General features: G+C 45.5%; 1 protein-coding gene and 1 long non-coding RNA gene across 8 annotated transcripts in view; one reads left to right on the top strand and one right to left on the bottom strand.

Annotated features, from left to right (window-relative positions):
* The window catches only part of PPP2R5C (protein phosphatase 2 regulatory subunit B'gamma), a 162,892-nt gene that overhangs the window by 19,359 nt on the left and 122,693 nt on the right, over positions 1-20,840 (top strand). For 4 of the 6 annotated variants that reach the window (XM_032287367.1, XM_032287370.1, XM_032287369.1 and 1 more), the window contains exon 3: positions 4,734-4,899. The exons of the other annotated variants lie outside the window; for them this stretch is intronic. In XM_032287367.1, the coding sequence (XP_032143258.1) occupies positions 4,734-4,899 (166 nt within the window). The remainder of the gene's footprint in view (positions 1-4,733; positions 4,900-20,840) is intronic. 6 annotated transcript variants of the gene reach the window in all.
* On the bottom strand, positions 12,681-17,044 carry LOC116557749. Of its 2 annotated transcripts, XR_004271675.1 has the most exons (3): positions 16,681-17,044; positions 15,104-15,328; positions 12,681-12,913 (listed from the first exon to the last, which is right to left on the bottom strand). It is a non-coding gene; the product is annotated as an uncharacterized LOC116557749 (long non-coding RNA). The 2 variants fall into 2 exon arrangements; XR_004271674.1 differs by lacking the exon at positions 12,681-12,913 and having other exon boundaries at positions 14,958-15,328.

The following is a 20,840-nucleotide window of genomic DNA, read 5'->3' as shown; positions in this document are numbered from 1 at the left end:
GTAAAGATACTTCTTATGTGGCATATCACCTAGTCCTTGGCACATACATGGTAGCAGTTTGTTCCGTTGATGATAAAATTGCAGAAGGGGAGGATTTTGAGAGAGGCTGGAGCATGGAATTACTGGGGTATGGGGTGTAAGGGGGAGCTGGGGCCCAGCGTGAGGCTCAACCCAGAGCCAGAGTCCTGGGACTGAGGCTTGGGCTTGGCTGCAGCACGGACTGGGTGATTTCAGGCATTCACCCCACAGCCTGAGCCCTGCTTTCCTCTCTCCTCTCTGTGAGCTAAGGATGGGCCAGCTCAGCCTGGACGATGAAATGCCGTGTGGGGCAGCCACTCCTTCCTCTCCAGCCATCTCTCTCTAACTACAGGCACCTTGCGGTGCCACCACCGGAGGAGTCTTTGCAGGAGCAGGGACGGAGCCCGGTGTCGGGGCCGGTGTCGGGGCTGAGGCAGGGTCCCCGCGGGGCAGTCCGGGAACCAGCACAGTGCTGGTGGGGTCCGGGCTGTGCTGCTGGCCTGGCCACTGGTGTCTGGCGCCCAGGAGGAGGGCTTGTGTACAGCCGCCGTATTTCGCAGGTCCCTGGCTTCTGTCCTCTGCCCAGAGACCTCTTCAGACCTTCCCCACCCTCCCAAGCCTCCACCCGCCCCGAGCCTCCCGGTAGCACTGTGCGACCTTGGCGGCCTTAGCCCCTGAGCCCCTAGGCTGCCGGGCGCGCCGTGTGCCAGGCTCGTTTCACTCCTGTTGTCGCTGCAGACCCTCGTGGGTGCCCTCCGGGCCCTCCTGCCACCCCGCTGTCCCCCAGCCTCCCCGCCGCCGCTTTATGAACCTGCGCCTTCCTGGACATCTGACGCTCCCCTCTGCCCCAAGCATGTTTTCTCAAGAGTGTCTTTGGTCCCAGGTCCAAGGAGATCCTCAGCTCCCGCTGGCGCGGCCTCGGGAGCCTCCCGCAGGGGCCCCAGACCGCGGTCCCGCCTCTGCCCTGGAGCCGGAGCAGGGGAACCGGAGTACTCTGATCTGACCTCCTGCGCTGCGCGCTCTAGGCTTCTGCTTGGCCACACGCGAACTGCGCTCTCCTGTTTCCTTTCCATCTCGCCTCGGGGGCTTTGTCCTCCGGCCATGGCCATGGCCAGGCATCCCGGAGCGGTCCCCTGGATCCCAGTACCCACTCCCACCCTCACCTGTGCCCACCCGCCCTCGGCAGCTGCTCCCAAGGGCACCCTCCCTCTCTCTCTCCTCCCCTCTCTCCTCCCTCTTTCCCAATCTTCCCTCTCTCCCTCCCTCCCCCTCTCTCTCCCTCCTTTCCTGTCTTTCCCCTTGTTCCTCCTCCCCCCCCCCCCTTTCTTCCCCCCCCCTTCCTCCCTCTCTCCCTCCCTCCCTCTCTCCCTTTCTCTTCCCCCCCCTCCCTTTCTCTTCCCCTCCTCTCTCCCTTTCTCTTCCCCTCCACCTCCATCTCTCCCTCCCTCTCCCCCTACCCCTCTCTAAGCCCAGGTTCTTGGTGGCATCTGCTTTGGGCAGCTCTGCAGCTCCTTCCTCAGAGAGGTCACCTCACCTTCCCGGGCACAAACAATGTCTCCTGCAGACAGGCCCCGCCCTCCTGAGCTGATGTCCCCTCAGAGTTGGTGGGAGCATCAGGTCACAGTGTTGTGGGGCTGGCAGTGGCCGCTGGGCTGGGCAGGGCAGGTGGAGTGGCTCCTTGCTCTGGCCTTGGCCCTGACAGGAGTGGGACATGGTGGCCAAAGGGCCAAGAGCTCCTGTGGAACTGTGCACCAGAGCAACTTCTTATTTTCTCAGGGGTAGAAGCCTATCCTCAGTGTGTCCCCATGGCAGTCAGGACCCACAGGCTCGCCTCCCAGCCACCCAGGCCGGGTCATCTTCCACGCACTGACCTTCCCGCTGGGTCAGAAGCCCGGGGGAGTCCTGTCATGGGCCTCTACCCAAGGTCCTCAGTGTGAGTGCTAGGCTGGCACTATAGTGAGCTAAATAGGAGGTGGGACACGCGCATTATCTACTGGAACATGCACGTATGTGACTGAAAGCCTCAAACCAGGACAGTTCCTGGGAGCAGCTCCTCCAGACTGAAATCAATGCCAGGGCCGCCCAGAGAGGGTGGAGCAGACACCATATAACTGGGGGATTATGGAGGAGCTGGTAATGAGGGGCTTTTAGGGAAGAAAGACACAGAGCTTCATGATAAAGGATTGACAGATGTCAAGCTCAGAGCCCAAGGAAACACATTTTGAGGAAAAAGCCACAGACTGGAAGAGAAGGGAACCAGGGCCCCTACCTCCCAGGTCAGTCTGCCTGCTGTCCTGGGCAGGCTGTCACATCAGACAAGTCCTTCCAGGCCTCCCTAAGCACCTGATTAGAAGGTGAAGCAGGTCCTACTGCCTATGAAAATTTTATTCAACGATGAGAACAAATTAGTTTTGGGCTGGAGCTGGTGTGTCTGCTCTCCCTGGCCCTAAACTGGGTGGGTTTGTGTCTCCAGGATGGAGTGTGTAATAGTCCGTTTTCACACTGCTATAAAAAACAACCTGAGATTGGGTAATTTATAATTGACTCACAGTTTTGGATAGCTGGGGAGGCCTCAAGAAACTTATAATCATGGCAGAAGGTGAAGGGGAAGCAAGGTACTTCTTACTGGCAGCAGGAGCCGGGGGGAACTGCCAGACCCTTTTAAACCATCAGATCGTGTGAGAACTCACTCACTGTCACAAGAACAGCATGGGGGAAACTGCCCCATGATCCAGTCGTGTTCCACCAGGCCCCTCCATCAACATGTGGGGATTACAATTTGAGATGAGATTTGGATGTGGACACAGAAGCAAGCCATGTGAGATTGTGACAGACTTTTTTTTTTTTTTTGAGATGGAGTCTCGCTCTGTCGCCCAGGCTGGAGTGCAGTGGCGCAATCTCAGCTCACTGCAGCCTCTGCCTCCTGGGTTCAAGCAATTCTCCTGCTCCAGCCTCCCAAGTAGCTGGGATTACAAGTTCATGCCACCACACCCACCTAATTTTTTGTATTTTTAGTAGAGATGGGGTTTCAGTGTGTTAGCCAGGATGGTCTTGATCTCCTGACCTCGTGATATGCCCACCTCAGCCTCCCAAAGTGCTGGGATTACAGGCGTGAGCCACCACACTGGCCCATGACAGCCTTTTTAAAGAGCACATATGAAACACAGACTCCCTTTCTTTGGGCAGACAAGAAGGGTGAGCAGTGAGGGCATTATGTGAAGCATCTTTTTTTTTTTTTGAGACAGAGTCTTGCTCTGTCACCAGGCTGGAGTGCAGTGGCGCAATCTTGGCTCACTGCAACCTCCACCTCCTGGGTTCAAGCGATTCTTCCGCCTCAGCCTCCCGAGTAGCTGGGACCACAGGCGTGCATTACCACGCCCGACCAATTTTTTTGTATTTTTAGTAGAAACAGGGTTTCACCGTGTTGGCCAGGATGGTCTCGATCTCTTGACCTTGTGATCCGCCCACCTCTGCCTCTCAAAGTGCTGGGATTACAGGTGTGATCCACCGTGCCCGGGCTATGTGAAGCATCTTGACGGTTAACACAGCAGCTGTTGACTGTCACTGCTGGACAGTGGTGAAAGCAAACAGCTGTGGACCAGGTCACTGCTTGCTGCCCAGAGAGCCCTTCAGCTGGGGGGCCCAGAGCACAGCTGAGCTCCACCAGCTCCCTCAGTGAGCTTCTTTGGACTGTGTAAATGACAGGGGACCCCTGGTTCCTCTGCTTCGTGCATCCTCACACTCTTCTGCGCCTCTGCTGGGTAGTTCAGATGGCAGCGTTGCAGGTTGGCCGCAGGGCTGTTGGCCAACCCTGCAGCTGCAGTGCAGCCTGGGTATGAGCACACACACCAGGAACCTAGGACAGTGGCAGCAGAGCAGCTCGCGCAGAGCGTTTCCTGGGGCTCAAGGGGAAGTACTTAGATGGCCTGCTCTGCGTATTCCAGGCTGAGTGGTGAGCCAGCAGGGAGCACCTATCATTTTCTGGGATGATCCAGGATCTTCATCTCCTCTGAAGAGCGTAAACTTACTGTCTTACAGTTCCGGCATGCAGTTTGAAATGGGGTCAAAATGCAGGTGTCAGCAGGGTTGTGCTGCCTCTGGAGGTTCTAGAGGAGAATCCATTTCCAGCCTTTTCCACCTTCTAGAAGCCGCCTGCCTGCCTTGGCTCGGAGCCACTTCCCTGCATCTTCCAACCCAGCCATGTAGCATCTTCCGATCTCTCTGACCTCTGCTTTCATCGTCCCATTACCTTCTCTTGTCTCCCTCCTGCCTCCCTCTTGTAATGTAATGACCTGTGTGATTCGCTTGGGCCCACCTGGATGATCCAGGATCATCTTCCCATCTCAAGATTCTTAACTAAATCCTATCTGCACAGTCGCTGTTGCCAAGGAGGCTCACATGTTCACCGGTTCCAGAAATTAGGATGTTGACATCTTTAGGGGTCATTATTGAGTCTGCCATATCAACCTATGTGGTAAATATTTAGCAATCAATAGTTTGAAGGACAATACAAGAAATTAGGCATATCTTTGAATCTCTTAGTCCAGCATTGCTGAAGATGGGATGTCAGCCCCATGCTCCAGCCACTGTAAGGAATGATGTGAAGGGGAATGCCTCAGAGTAACACTCATGTGTATGTTTTTTTCTATATTTTAATAGTGTGATAAAATACAACCATTGTACATATTCATTTGTTTTTGTTTTTGTTTTGGAAGCAAATTTCCGTCAGGAAAAACAGCCTTGTTGCTGTCCCGTCTACAGTATCTGCTAAAATAAAAGTACCAGTCTCTCAGCCCGTAGTGAAGAAAGACAAACGGCAAAACTCTTCAAGGTTTAGCGCAAGCAATAATAGAGAACTTCAAAAACTACCGTCCTTAAAAGGTAATTTTTATTTGTCTTTTAAAAGTTAAATTGTGGCGGTTGGAGTGAAGGAGCAATGTTTTGATAATTTGCTAACTTATTCCTCTGCTGTGTTTGTATTTTGCAGGGTCATCTTTTCTGTATTGAGGTTTTTTGTTTGTTTAGGTTGAATGTCATTAACTTATTTACTCAACTAACATTTTAAATTCCAGAGCTAAAGATAAAAGTTTGACAACACAGTATAGGCGTAATACACCAAGAAAACAGGAAAAACTGAACATCTTTTTATTTATGGTATTTAGTCAGGTTTTTTTTAAATTATCATTTGTTTGTCTTAGAACTGTAGCAATTCCAAAAGGAATTACTCCAAGTAGAGTAATTGCAAGCATTATAGTAGAAGTTCTCCGTGTTTCTAAAGGAAGGACTGTAGCTGTAGGACGTTATGAACTTGCTTCGTTACGATTCATTGGGGATTACCTCTGCTCAAGCGTTCCCTATGTGGAATTAGTCAGGAAAACATGCTCTTTACTTTTGAATTTCCCCCCAATTGACACAGCCATTCCTTTCCATCTCAGGTTGTTTAATCCCTGAAAGTCTTCCTTTAGATTTTGAGGTTGAGGTGCCTAAAACCCTATCAAGGAAAACAGAGTAAGGACCCTAAAGTCAAATGTGAACCTCTTAAAACCTTTGTAATTACTGAAATATAAGACAGATATACTAAATTAAACATCATTTTTCATACCTTAAATTTGTAATAATGGATCGTTTACAGTTAATTTGCATTGAATATTCATTCAGTGACCAGTCCAGTGGCCCGCACTTACAATCCCAGCACTTTGGGAGGCTGAGGCCAAAGGATCACTTGAACCCAGGAATTCAAGACCAGCCTAAGCAACATAGGGAGATGCCATCTCTACAAAAAAATTTAAAAGTTTGCTGGGCACGGTGGCACACACCTGTGGTCCCAGCCACTTGGAAGGCCGAGGTGGGAGGATTGCTTGAGCCTGAGAGGCCAAGGCTACAGTGAGCCATGATCGTGCTACTGCGCTTCAGCCTAGATGACAGAGTGAGATCCTATTTCAGAGGGAAAAAAAAAAGTGAATTTGAATTCAGTAAGAGCAGGCAATCTGTCATCTATACAGCTGTATTCTCAGGCCTTCCATACTATGGAGCAGATAGCAGATGTACCAGGTAGAAGTGGGGAGAGAGGAGGGGAGACTGGGGGGATGGTGGATTTATGGGTGGGTGGATTTATGGGTGGATGAATTTTCTTGCCCCTCGCTTGCTAGAAATCCAGGTTCTCACATGCATTTTATAGAGCTTGTATTTGGCTGATATTTGGTTTCTTACACAGCTTGTATTTGGCTTATATTTGTGGTAGATAATATGCATACTAGGTCATTTTTGATTAGTCGTCCACTTCCCAAATAGGATATGCCTTTCTCCCACTATTCATTCATTCAGCAAATATGTGTTGAGTGCCTATGAAAGCTGTTCTAGGTACTGGGGGTACAGAAACAAAACCAAGCCCATATTCTCCTGGAGTGAGCACCCCATTGGTGAGACAGTAAGGAAAGAGATAGGTACCGACTCCCTCTTCCAGTACCCTCGGGAGGCGCGGAGTCAGAGGGAGGGAAAAGGCTCTGTTCACCTATTGTGGGGCCTTCATATCCCAAGCCCTGTCCCTAATGCCTGTCATAGCTGGGGCTTTGATCTGCCGTGTGCCCCACCGTTCCACCCCACCTCAGCCAGTGCTTGCTGGGTGTGTACTGCTGCTGAATTTGGTCAAATGTCATACGATTTTTCTCCTTAAGGTGTTAAGATTATAATTGCTGTGTTGATAGATCTTTCTGGGTTTGAACCATCTTTGCATTGTCAGTTTCGTCACAGTCTATTATTCCATGCGCGGGGCCGAGCCCGGGCCGATACCTCTGTGTGCAGGCCTCCAGCATGCTTCCTTCACCTCTTCGGAGGAGTGTCTGCACGAGCCTCTTTCTCCATCTGTTCTACGTCTGTTTTCTGTTCTCAGCCTCTGTTTCCTTCGTTTCTTGTTATGCCTGGTAAGAATGTTTGCAGTATACTTCCACTGACACTTACATTTTCACTATTCCCCAAAAGGGTAAATTCTCCATGGTAAATCCACATATCCAGGAGAATTTCATATGGATCAAGGCAGTTCCCCTCACTGGTCCTGTTTGCTGATTCTTTCTTGGCTGTTCTAAAACATTAATGCTTCTGTATATATACTGAAATAATTTCATCTAGTTCAGAAAAATAATAATTGATTGGAATTAATTAAAGTTATATATTAATTGGATATCTTTTTTCCATCTAGGAAGATGGTATATATCATATCCCCCATTTTTCTGGGTCTTGTTTTCTTTTCTTCTTCTTTTTTTTTTTTTTTGAGACGGAGTTTTGCTCTTGTTGCCCAGGCTGGAGTGCAACAGAGAGATCTCAGCTCACCGCAACCTTCACCTCCCAGGTTCAAGCGATTCTCCTGCCTCAGCCTCCCGAGTAGCTGGGATTACAGGCGTGTGCCGCCACTCCCAGCTAATTTTGTACTTTTAGTAGAGACGGGGGTTTTCCGTGTTGGTCTGGCTGGTTTAAAACTCCCAGAAAAGTTTCAAGTTCAAACTTCAAACTTTTTAATTTCAGGTAATCCGCCCGCCTCGGCCTCCCAAATTGCAGAGATTATAGGCGTGAGCTACTGCACCCAGCCCTGGGTCTTGTTTTCTGACTTACTATAAAATTTTATGGTTTTCTTATAAATCTCTACCTTTCCAGTAAATTTATTTCTAAATACTCTATAGCTTTTGTTTGTCACTCTTGTGACTGGGTTATACTTCTTCCCATATTCACTTCTGATTGGTTCTTGTTAATGTCATGCAGAGCGATTAGTTTTTAAATATTTTCTTTTGCCATCACCTTACCACATTTTTGTATCAGTCTTAGTAATTAATGTTTCCACTAGAGTCTGCTTGCAATTGATTCTTTTACCTCTCTTCCACTATTTATGCCAACATAGACTAGTTATTTTAATTTCATTCTACCACGAAGTAGGACCAATGAAAGCTAGAACATAGGTGATAGCAGGTGCTCCTGTTTCTCCCGTTTTAGTAATTGGCTTCAGCGTTCCTCATTAAATGGGAAAGTGGCTCTTGGTTTCTGGTGAGCAGTCTTTGCGAGGCTGCGTGCTCTGGAGTCCACATTCACAGGACTCTTCCTGGACCCCATGTAGGCTGCTTGGTGCTATGCTAGTGCCTGCTGGGTGTGGACTGCTGCTGAATTTGGTCAGATGCCATATGATTTTTCTCTTTAAGATGTTACTATTATAATTGCTGTGTTGACAGATTTTTCTGGTTTTGAAATAACTTTGCATTTTGTCAATTTTGCCACAGTGTATTTTCATCGTGTTTAGAACATTTCTAAATTTCTTTAGAATATTTGCTTCCATATTTACTACATGGAGCTGGTCTATAGGTTTCTTCCTATAGACTGTATTTTGGAGACTATAGACTCCATAAGACCGTATTTTGTCCCATCTAAGATTTGCTGTCACCAGCACTTTGTGATGATTCCAGGGTGGTCTGCAGAAGCTTTGCGTTCGCTCTCTCACACTGCCAGCTCACAACAGGGATGATGAGATGGACCCGGATTTTAGAAACAATGAAATGTGGAATGTGTCCATGAAACAGCGTTCAAAGGATGACTTAGAACTCACTGGGCCTGTGGCTTTTCTCTGTGAAACATCTGTAGCTTCTTTCCATAGTGGGTCCGTTTGAAAGTGGGGTCTGTTAAGTAGTACATGGTAACTGTTTAATGGACCTGCTAATCTCTTCCCCATCTGTGGTGGTTATGTCTCCTTATAAGTTCATGTATTTTTTTGACTGTTCTGTTTGTGTTCAATATTATGCATCTCCACTTTTCTCTTTAATTATCTCATGGCTTTTATTTCAACCTTTTTTCCTCATTTATTAAGTTGAATAGAGAGTTCACTTATTTTTAGTTGGCTTTTTAATAGTAAAAGAATTTAAAGCCACATATTCATTCTGAGTATCACTTCCAGCCCTATCCTTAGGTTTTTTTTTTCCCTGACTTTTCAAGTCATAGACTTCTCTCTGTTACAGTTAATTGAAGCATAATTTACATATCCTAAAATTCACTCATTGTAACTGGAACATTTAATTATTTTAGCAAATATATAGCGTTGTGCAACCATCACGACAACTCTGTTTTAGAATGTTTCCCAACATCCTCCAAAAGTTACCCTGTGCCCATTCACCACGGATTTCCGCGCCCAGCCCAGCTGCAGGCACCCACTGATCTGCTTTCTGTCTCTAGACTCACTTTCTTCCGGACATTTCCCCTCAGTGAAATCAGACAGTAGGTGGTCTTTTACATCTGGTGTAACGTTTTTGAGGTTCATCTGTGTTGAGTAGTTTTTTTTAAATGCTGAATCATGGTCAGCTGGATATACCACGTTTTGTTTATCCGTTCACCATTTTGGGCTATTTCTTACCTAGTATGAATAACAGTGCTGCTGTGAATATTTGCATAGAAGTCTCTGTGAGCATATATTTCATTTCTCTTGAGTAGATACCTAGGAGTTGAATTCCTAGCTTGTATGGTAAGTTTATGTTTAGCTTTTGTTTGTTTTTTTTAAATGGAGTCTCTCTCTTTTGCCCAGGCTGGAGTACAGTGGCGCAATCTTGGCTCACAGCAACCTCCACCTCCTGGGTTCAAGTGATTCTCCTGCCTCAGCCTCCCGAGTAGCTGGGATTACAGGCATGTGCCACCATACCCAGCTAATTTTTGTATTTTCAGTAGAGACGGGGTTTCACCATGTTGGCCAGGATGGTCTCAATCTTCTGATCACGTGATCCACCTGCCTCCCGCCTCCCAAAGTGCTGGTATTACCGGTGTGAGCCACCGCACCCGGCCATGTTTAGTTTTTTAAGAAACTGCCGGCAGGGCACAATGACTCACACCTGTAATCCCAGCACTTTGGGAGACCGAGGCGAGAATATCACAAGGTCAGGAGATCAAGACCATCCTGGCCAAAAAAAGAAAAAAAGAAAAAGAAGACCATCCTGGCTAATATGGTGAAGCCACGTCTCTACTAAAAATACAAAAAAATTAGCCAGGTGTGTTGACACATGCCTGTAGTCCCAGCTACTCAGGAGGCTGAGGTAGGAGAATCGCTTGAACCCGGGAGGCGGAGGTTGCAGTGAGCCAAGATGGCACCGTTGCACTCCAGCCTGGGCGACAGAGTAAGACTCCCATCTCAAAGATAAAAAAAAACAAGAAACTGCCAAACTGTTTTCCAAAATGGTTGCACTATTTTACATTCCCACCAACAATGTATGAGGGTTCCGGTGTGTCTGGAATATTCTTGCCAGTATTTATTACTGTCTTTTTGATGATAGCTTAATGCTCGTGGGTGTGTAGTGCTGTCTCACTGTGGTTTCAATTTGCATTTCCCCAGTGACTGGAAATGTTAAGCATCTTTTCATAGGCCTGCTGGCCATTTGTCTGTCTTCTTTAATGAGATGTCTGTTTATGTCTTTTGTCTATTTTTAAGTTGGTTGTCTTCTTGCTGAATTGTTAATAGTATGTTATACCAGATATGAGTTCTTTATCATAAAATACAACAAAAATAAATTATTATAGAAGTGAAGTACCAAATATACCACACTGTTTTTATTATTACAGTCAGTAGGCATAAGATTACCCTGTTACGTTGATATGAAAGTTTTGAAACACTTATTCTCAATGTCTGTTATTCTTTGTAAATCCAGGTTTGTCTATATGTGTTAAACCCTTCTTTTGAGCTTTTAATTTGAGGGTTTTTTTTTTTCATTTGTGAAAGTTCTGTTTGGTTCTTTTTTCAGTCTGCAGGGCCATTTAAAAATATTTTCCTATTCTCTTGAACATACCATCAAAACGTCATTTCTTTAAGTAAGCGCAGCTGTTTTATAGCCTGTGTCAGGTCATACCACCATCTGAGGTGTTCGTCACATTTTGTTCATAACGTCTTATTTCCTAGTGTACCTGATTTGTTTTAATTGTATACTGGTCATTGCATTCCAATATTTGAAATAAATCAAAACCTAGAATCAAAGTGTCTTCCTCAGTAGGGATTTGTTTTTACTCTGCCATACACCTGGAGGCACTGCCAATCTGGGAGTGCCTTAAACCTCAACACTGGATTCTTAAATCAGCCAAAGTCATTCTGCAGTATATCCCACTTACCCCCCTGCGGTTCCTGTAAACAGAAACCTTTTTTTGGCTGCAATACATCGGAGGCAATGCTTTATAACTTAGGAGATAGTGTCATTGTGAGGGACGCATAACTCTGGTTGCCTATCATTAGAAGTGATACGAAATTTTCAATTTTACTAGTGAATTCAGTTGATGACAGATTGATATCTCTATTGAACAATTACATATTTCCCTTACAATTCAAAAAGTACTAGTAATGATCTACAATGTATATTTTGGTGTCCTGCCAATGTGTATTCCCTATCAACCATATGCTAATGTCATGAAAAACAGTTGATAATCTTTGCCTGAGTCAGTAGTTTCACTAGAGAATTCAACATTTACTCCAACATTCTTCTGAAAGCAGCGATTTTTCTTACCAACCAGAGATACTTGGTTATCTTGAAATGTAGCTCCTACTGAAAAAGAAGGGTAAGCTTAATTGTCTTTTATTACCAGGTCCCTCTAATAGTGACAGCTGAAGCTTTATCTAGCTTTCTTTTTGTTTTAATGTCATTGTGGACTAATGTATTATTGTTGATTTCAGTGTGTTTTGTGTACTAAAATCATGTGAAATGATTAGTCAGTCATGTGTTCAAATGGCATAATTTCAATCATTGAGTGCCCTTTAGGGTCGCTGCTGTGCGTTTTTTTACATAGTCTCACTTATTTTTGATTCCTTGATTGGTGCAGTCTCGGCTTGCTGCTACCTCCACCTCCCAGGTTTAAGTGATTCTCCTGCCACAGCCTCCCAAGTAGCTGGGATTACAGGCACCTGCCACCATGCCCAGCTAATTGTATTTTTAGTAGAGATGGAGTTTCACCATGTTGGCCTGGCTGGTCTCAAACTCCGGACCTCAAGTGATGCACCCACTTTGGCCTTCCAAAGTGATGAAATTATAGGTATGAGCCACCACACCTGGCCAAATCAGCCATTTTTCAAAGATCCTTGGTTCTTTTCAGTGGTAAATACATTAGCAACCAAAATCTGGGTGACAGGAATGTTTATTGCTACTGGTCTCACATTACTTTTAAATGCTTTCAATGGAGGGAGCTAAAATATAAATTTTCTGAATTGTGCATTCATATTTATATTTTAAATTTAATTTTAACATTATAGTGTTTTTGAAGCAGGATATTTCCCTGACCCCTTCATGGGTGGGAACTAGAGTGCATGGGTGCTGGAACTAGCTGGCCTCTTCAGCGCCAGCAGGGGGGAACTCCACTTACTCTCTGCTCCACCTGTCATGGGATGGGGAGTGCAGTTGAGCTGGTACAGGAGCCAGGGCGAGAGCTTTTGGGCACCAGCAGGAGCAAACCCCATACTGGCCCCATGGCAGCATCTTGGGGGGTCCCTGTGATCCCTGAAGCCCCAGAGAAAGTGTTACAGTATTCTTTCAGCTCTGCCATCTGTGGACAGCTTAAGTGTTAACAGCTCAGTGGCGGGGCAGTGTGACAGCCTTTTATACCTGCACTCATGGCACCCGAGTTCTTGTCCAGCATCCAAGAGGAATGAGATTGCACAAACGAATTTAAGATGGTATTTTATTGCAGGGGATTTTATTGCCAATGAAAGTGGCTCTGAGTAGAAAGGGAAGCTAAAAAGGGGACAGAATAGAAAGGTCTTGCCCTGAAGTCTGGCTGGTCTCCAGTCAGATTCTTCTCTGAAATTAAGCCATCAAGCTGTCCTTCTGAAGTCAAGCTGCTGCTTTCCAACATCCAACTGTAGTCTCTGATGTCTAGTTGTTTCTCCTCTGTCTGCCAGCTGAGCCTGGGGTTTTTATGGGCACAGGATGGGGGTGTGGGGCAGGCCATAAGTGGTTTTCATAGTTTTATCTCTGTCTTACACGGAAAATGTTGATTTCTAGCATCACTCATGTAATTATGGGTATATTATCTTAAACAGTTCCCAAAAACAGTATTGATATTATTGCAAACAGTTGAAACTTTGACTTGAACCCTAGTCATTGCAGAAAGAAACAGCTGTTGACATTTTTATTTATTTATTTATTTTAGAGATAGGGCCTTGTGATGTTGCCCAAGCTGGTCTTGAACTCCTGGGCTTAAATGATCCTCCTGCCTCAGCTTCCCAAGTAGCTGGGATTACAGGCATGCACCCACCATGCCTGGCTACGGTTGGCATTTTTATTGGGATCCTGTTACATTTTGAAAATATCTGAGAGAGGGCTGGCACCTTGTGATGTTTGCCTACTGCAAGAGTATGCTATGACTGTTTTCCAGGGCCACTCTCGTGTCCTTTAAGGCTGTTTTTAAGTTTCCCTTGTATGTTTTGCACATCTCTTACTTAGTTAATGCCTAGATAATTAATTATCATTGCTGTTGTAAATGAGGTCTTTTCTTTCATTGTGTTCTAGTTACTAGTTGTTTCTTTGGAGGCTGTTGATTTGGTGGCTTGCTTTCATAACCTGCCTCCTTACTGAATTACGTCATTGTTTGCATCAGTTTTTCAGTTGATTAATTAGAGCATTGCACATAATTTCACCTCTGTTCCTAATTGTAAACTCCCATGTCTTTCTCTCCATTTGACAAATAAATTGAGTAAAATAATTTCAGTAAAATGTTACATAGTAGCAGTGAGAGTGGGCATACTTGTCTTGTTTCTGACCTTAGTGGGAATGGGAGGCATGATTTTTAGCAACTATTTTTATTTCATTCCGTGGATACCCTAGTTTTTCAGCTAATATAAATGTGGTGTTCTGTTAATCTTTTGTTATTGTTGTTCACATCTTTGAACTTTTCGTTAAGCCTGATTAAGGAAGTACTGGATCAAAAAGCAAGCATTTTCAGAAACCCTTAATAGATACTGTCCACACACTTTGCAGAGTGGCACCACATACTCTCCCCAGAGAGTGTATGAGATGCCTGTCATCATACCTCTTCAATGCTGAGATCATGTGAAAGTTTTCGTTATTACTGCCGGGCATGGTGGCTCACGCCTGTAATCACAGTGCTTTGGGAGGCTGAGGCGGAAGGATCACAAGGTCAGGAGTTAGAGACCAGTGGCCAATATGGTGAAACCCCATCTCTACTAAAAAGTACAAAAATTAGCTGGGTATGGTGATGCGCGCCTGTAGTCCCAGCTACTCAGGAGGCTGTGACAGAGTAAGACTCTGTCTAAAAAAAAAAAAAAAAGTTTTAGTTATTTTATAAGTAGAAAATGGTATTTCATATTTTTATTTTTTTAAAACAGTGAGGTGGAATGCAGCCTTCAGACCTGTTCATTGAAAGATTATTCTGAATTAATGCCTTCATTTAACATTTTTGGACTGTAAGGTAGAAGTGTTAAATGTTAAATAAAGAGACCCTTTTTTAAAGATACTTATCAGAGGAGTAAATTAATCATGGATTTGTTTTTTAAGGCCATTTTTAGAAAAGAAAAGACTGGGAGAAGTCAAAGTTAGAGTGGAATAATGTAGGGCTTATTATCAATTGACTAGAGACACTAGGGCAAAAGAGTTGCTGAAGATTTGGCCTTTTGTGAAAAAAGTCGTTATATTATCGTTAGAATTTACTTGAATTGTTTAAAATTGGCTTTTGAATAACAGTTAAATATTTTATATGTTTTGCTCTCTTCTTGTGCAAATACAATACTTTGCCCTCATTCAAAGCAGTTTATTTTCTATTTTTGAGACTGGGTCTCAAACTGTCACCCAGGCTGGAGTGTGATGGCACGATGTCAGCTCACTGCAGCCTGGACCTCCCATGCTCAAGCAGTCCTCACAGCTCAGCCTTCAAAGTAGCTGGGACCACATGTGTGCACCACCATGCACAGCTAATTTTTGCATTTTTAGTGGAGACGGGGTTTTGCCATGTTGCCTAAGCTGGTCTCGAACTCTCCTGGGCTCCAGTGATCCACCCACCCTCACCTCCCAAAGTGCTAGGATTACAGGCGTGAGCCCCACTGCGCCCTGCCTATTTTTGATACAATTGAAGGTCTTACCATAAAAGTAGAGGTCTGACTGCTTACAAATGAATTATGCATATATTTACAGGAGCTCTGGCTTCTTGCCTGTTAGTTGAAGAATAATAAAAATGGACTGTGTGGAAGTTATCGGAGTGCCTGCTGCTCTTCTCGTTGGCTTAGAAACAGCTGAACAGGGAACCTCTGCTTTCATTAGTCTTTTCTTCTCTCACATTTTGGATTTTTGTGTCTTCTAATGATTACCTGTGATAAAGAGAGGACACAGTCCCTGGATTGTGAGGCAGTTCACACTGGCCATCTGTGCTGCTCAGAGCAAGGGGAGGTGTTCAGAGCGATGACCCAAGGTGGCCCTTGCCCTCAGGGAACCAGCGGGCCCAGAGTCACAGTGGTGGTCTAGCTTCAGCCCCCCTGAGCCACAGAGAGGCACCACCATGGCCACTCCCTCTTTGGAACCCTGGGGAACCTGTTGCCTGCCAGACAGCCTGAGCCCAGCCAGCCTACCCAGCCCCTCCAGGGTACCCCTGTCCATGGCCCAGGGCCACACACAGGACCTTGGCCGTTCCTTCATGGTCAGTGTCAGCTCTATCTGGGTGGTACCCGTGGGGTTTGGTTTCCAGCCGGCAGCTGTAATCTCAGCTCGTTACCACACAGAGGCCGCTCCTTGGACATTCCCGTCCTCTGTCCGGCACAGCACCCTGCTGCCTCTCCTCTTCAAGTGTTTCCTGAACTGCCCTGGCCCAAGCCATCCTCATGTGAAAAATATAAATATAGATATATACATGTTAAAACATATTTATTATTTTAATCATTCAAAAGTGTACGATTTAGTGGCATTAAATAATACAGAATGCTGTACGTCCATCACCACTATCTATACCCAGAACCTTGTCATCATCCCCAACAAAAACTCCGTTAAACAGTAGGTCGCTGTCTCCCCATTCTACTTTGTGTCTCTATGATTTTGCCCACGGTAGGAGCCTCTTGTAAGTGGAATCGTACAGTATCTGTCCTTCTGTGCCTGGCTTATTTCCCTAAACATCATATCGTCCAGGTCCTCCCACGCTGTAGCATGTGCCAGACCCTCGCTCCCGTCAAAGGTTGATGCCATCCCACTGTGATGACGGACACGTGTATTCCCTCATCAGCGGATGGGCGCGTGGGCTGCAGAGCGTGTCACAAACATTCACTCAGTACACATGTTAACAGTTACGTGCTTGTCTGCCTGTGTTGTCCATTCGAGCACCTGCCAAGGACCCAGGAAACACACAGTATGTCCCCGCAAAGGAATGAAAAGCCCTCCTAGCCCCTCGGCCCTCTTTCTCTGCCCCCTCCACTTTCACAGAGATGGTTGTGGTGCCACCTCTCGTGGGGTGGCCAGAATCCCAGCCAGGCACACTACCTGCTTCACCTCCCTCCACCTTGGATTTCCAGAAGCAAAATGAGGCTTCTGACTCACTTGACCTACTGTGTAGGTTCCTAAGGGTGTCAGCAAATTTAAAAAAAAAATTAGCATGAAAGCACTCCAATGTATGCATACTTTTACTTCACGTTGGTTCCCTATGTTCTTAGAACAAGGAAGAAGTGTGAGTACTTACTTTGGATTGAAAGGTTTTCCAGACTAGCCGTAGGAAGTATAAAAGTAAGCCGAGGTCTCACACACAGCCCAGTGCTCTGGGTAGATTTCACTTCATCTGCTCCACTCACCTACGCCACGCTTCCCTGTGGACAAGCCCGTCCATCCTCTTTAATCACCCACAGGCCTCGCTCACACAGCAACAAGGGCCTGTCCCCGTGTCCTTGCTGTTGGCAAGCAGAAGTTCCCTGGCAGCCTTTGAACATAGCTGAATGCTAGGTATCTTTGATCTGTCTAAGGAAAAAGTCTATTTTAAACTGTGAAGTGAAGCCAATTTTTTTAGGTCAGATTCTTACCCAACAAAGCATACATCATTTATGCTCATATAATTTCCAGTTAAAAAGAAAAAAAAAAAAAAAAAACAAAACAGTGCTGGCTAGCAGAGTGTCAGTGCACTGTGGTCATGATGTCACAGTTCTTTAGGTTCAGAACACCAGCTTTCTGTTAATTGCTACACAACTTCTTCACTAAAATAGAAGCATATTTAATTTGCCTACAAAATTGCTTGGAGAGACTTTAAAATCTTCACCTGAATGTAGAAATGAAAATTTGAAAGTTTTATTCAGAAATACTACCTAGAAATAAAATCAGTGGGATGTATTTACAGGCAGTTTGTTTTTAAGTAAAGAATAAAACAGTGACAGAGGGATCAGAAAGAATAACTCCTTTTAAAGCCAAGCACAGTGGCATGTGCCTGACTTCTCAGCTACTCACTAGGCTGAGGAGGGGGAGAATCATGAGTTCAAGCCCAGCCTGGGCAAAATAGGGAGACCTTGTCTTCAAAAAAAATATGAAATAAAGGATTATTTCTTTTCAAACCTTCATTACTGTCTAGTCCAAAGATTACTGTAGTTACAGCATTCGACGGGAGACTACTGAGCACTGTGGGCTTGCTGGCCCATTGAACTGTGGAAGGCACACTGGGCGGGCCAGGCCCAGCAGAGCGCCCTCCCTCAGTCCTCACTCAAGCTCTTCACATGCAGCCGCAGCCTCAGGAGAGCTTCAGGACACTGCCATGAGCCCAGCGCAGAAGGCGGGTAGGCGTGATCACAGGTGGTGAGTGGAAGGCGTCCACTCCTTAGCAAGTGCATCACGGGAGGCCTGGGAAGGGGTCTGTGTTCAGGAGAGTGGGGAGTGCTGTTCTTGAGACGATTTCACGATGTATCCCTCTTGATTATGTGCTCCAGGGAAGAGGTGTAAAGGGTGAAGAAGTGGTTTTGCAAGATCAGCATTGGGTGCGACTGCTTGATTCATTCATTCAGACATTTGATGGAACAGCGTGCCAGCCGTTCTCTAGGAGCTGGACCGAGGGAGAGCTTGTGATCCAAGCCACAGACCAGGCGGGAAGAGGAAGCCTGCCCCGATGAGGGTCGTCTAAGCAGAGACTGCTCAGGAGGCTCTGCTGCATCGGCACGCCGCAGCTGAAGGGGTCTTTCTATTGGCAGATGGCCTGTGTTTTCTAGTGGGACAGTGCCCACTGCTTCCTGCATTTTGCTGTGATGGCCAGAGCTGCGTTTAGTTGTGTCCTGCCTCAGTCCCTCCCAAGCTCCCTCTCCCTGTCAACTTAGTGTCGGGAGTGCACTCCATATATGACGCTGGCTTCTTTTAACGTGAGGGGTTAGGGAGATCACATATATGCCTTTTTACAGGTGAGGAAAGGGCCAGCGGGAGCTTATTAAAGGCAGTCCCTCTACCCATGCTGAGCTATCCCCTCTGTCCTGCCCCTTCCTGAGCAGGTGATGAAAATATGTCCCAGTGTGAGTGACGTGGTTGCGTTATGAGCCTCTTCAGGGTTGCATTTACTGAGAGTTTGTTTCATCAGTTGAGGAAAGTACTCTGAAGACCAGTTGAGCCCTGATAGCTTCAATGAGCATACAGACTCAATGCAAAGGTGACAGACTTACAGGAGAAGATTCAGGTGGTTCAGAACTGATTTAAGACAGGAAGTCAGCCTCCTCTAACCTGTTGGTTCCATTTCTCATGCCTCATTTTGGCTAACTTTTGTTTGTGTTTTTTACGTCCCTGGTCTCGTTTATCCATCACATTCAGTCCTATGGAGCAGATTTCCTTGGTTCCCATTATAGCCCTTTCCCTGTTCTTAGCATGTGCCTAAGAGACAGTATTCATTAAGGGATTCTCCCTGCAGCAACTTAATCTATATCTCTTTCTAAAAATTATTTTTAGGCCAGGTGTGGTGGCTCATGCCTGTAATCCCAGCAATTTGGGAGACCAAGACGGGTGGATCCCTTGAGTCTAGGAGTTTGAGACCAGCCTGGACAACCCTGTCCCTGCAAAAAAATTTTAAAATGAGTCAGGCATGCTGGTGGGCACCTGTAGTCCCAGCTACATGGGAGGCTGAGGTGGGAGGATCAGTTGAGCTCAGGAGGTCGAGGTTTCAGTGAGCTGTGATCATGCCACTAGGTTCCAGGGTGGTAGAGTGAGACCCTGTCTCAAAAAAACATGTGTTTTTTTAAAATTGTCACTTTTGGCCAGGCATGGTGGTTCACGCCTATAATCCTGGAACCTATAATCCTAGATCCTCAGGCAAATCACCTGAGCCCAGGAGTTTGAGACCAGCCTGGGCAACATGGTGAAACCCCATCTCTACTAAAAGTACAAAAAATTAGCCAGGCATGGTGGCATGTACCTGTAATCTCAGCTACTCAGGGGGCTGAGGCACAAGAATCACTTGAACCCAGGAGGCAGAGGTTGCAGTGAGCCAAGATCACGCTATTCCACTTCACCCTGGACAAGAGAACAAGACTCTGTCTCAAAAACAGAATAATAAAATAAAATAATCACTTTTAATTTCAAATTACCTGTAATTGCTCTGAAAGTAATATGTGCTTGTTTTGGCAGTACTGAAAAAAACAAGGACGTTTTAGAAATAAAAAACATCCATGTGATCCTACAACCTCACTGCTGGGTATATATCCAAAAGAAAGGAAATCAGCATCTCACGGGGGCACATGCACTGCCATGTGTATTGCAGCACCACTCACAATAGCCAAGAAATGGAATCAACCTAAGTGTCCATCAATGGATGAATGACTAAAAATGTAGGACATATACACAATGGAATATTATTCAGCTAGGAAAAAGAATAGAAACCTGTCGTTTGCAGCAACATGGATGGCACCAGAGGAGATTGTATTACATGAAATAAGCCAGGCACAAAGAGACAGATATCATGTGATCCTACTCATGTGGGAGGTAAAAAAAGGGATCTCATGGAGGTAGAGTGGAGAATGGTGGTTAGGGAGGCTGGGAAGGGAAGGTGGGGAGAGAAGGAGGAAGGGCTACAAAAATACAGTCAGAAGGAACAAGTGCTAGAATTCAAGAGGAATTGTAGTCAACAATAATTGATTATATATTTCAAAGTAGCTGGAAGAGACGGATTGTAATGTTTACAACACAAAGAAAAGGTACATGCTGGCGGTGATAGATATCTCAGTTACCTTGACCTGGTCATTACACATTGTTAACAGGGATCGAAATATCACATGTCCCTTCCAAATATGCACAACTGTTATATGTCAGTTTTCAAAGAGAAAAATTCATACCCATGCCACCCAGCGATGACACTGTGGATATTTTGAGAATGATACTTCTTATGATCACACTATTTCTGATTATATACTGCCTCTTGCACTTATATTTTCATTTTATAAATTTACAAGTATTTCTGATGGATGTGTAATATTTCACTAGGTATGTGGGATAATCCCTTTGGCAGAAACATAAATAAAACATGATGCTCTCAAAAAGGGTAAGTTAGAAATAAAGTTATCAAGGAGAGAAGAGACTTGTAAGACTTGTACACTGCAATCTATGAAACGTTACTGAAAGAAAAAATACACCAATCAATGGAAAAACATCTCGTTTGTGGATTGGAAGATTTAATATAGTTAAGATGTCAATAGTACCCAAAGCAATCTACAAATTCAGTGCAATTCCTATTAAAACTTTTACAGGCCGGGCGCGGTGGCTCAAGCCTGTAATCCCAGCACTTTGGGAGGCCGAGGCGGGTGGATCACGAGGTCAAGAGATCGAGACCATCCTGGTCAACATGGTGAAACCCCGTCTCTACTAAAAATACAAAAAATTAGCTGGGCATGGTGG

The sequence above is a fragment of the Sapajus apella genome, unplaced genomic scaffold (genome assembly GCF_009761245.1).
Source record: "Sapajus apella isolate SASKATOON/1434 unplaced genomic scaffold, GSC_monkey_1.0 scaffold20, whole genome shotgun sequence".
NCBI classification, from domain to species: domain Eukaryota; kingdom Metazoa; phylum Chordata; class Mammalia; order Primates; family Cebidae; genus Sapajus; species Sapajus apella.
Note: the sequence above shows the minus strand (reverse complement) of the source record. Positions and strands in the feature narration are given on the sequence as shown.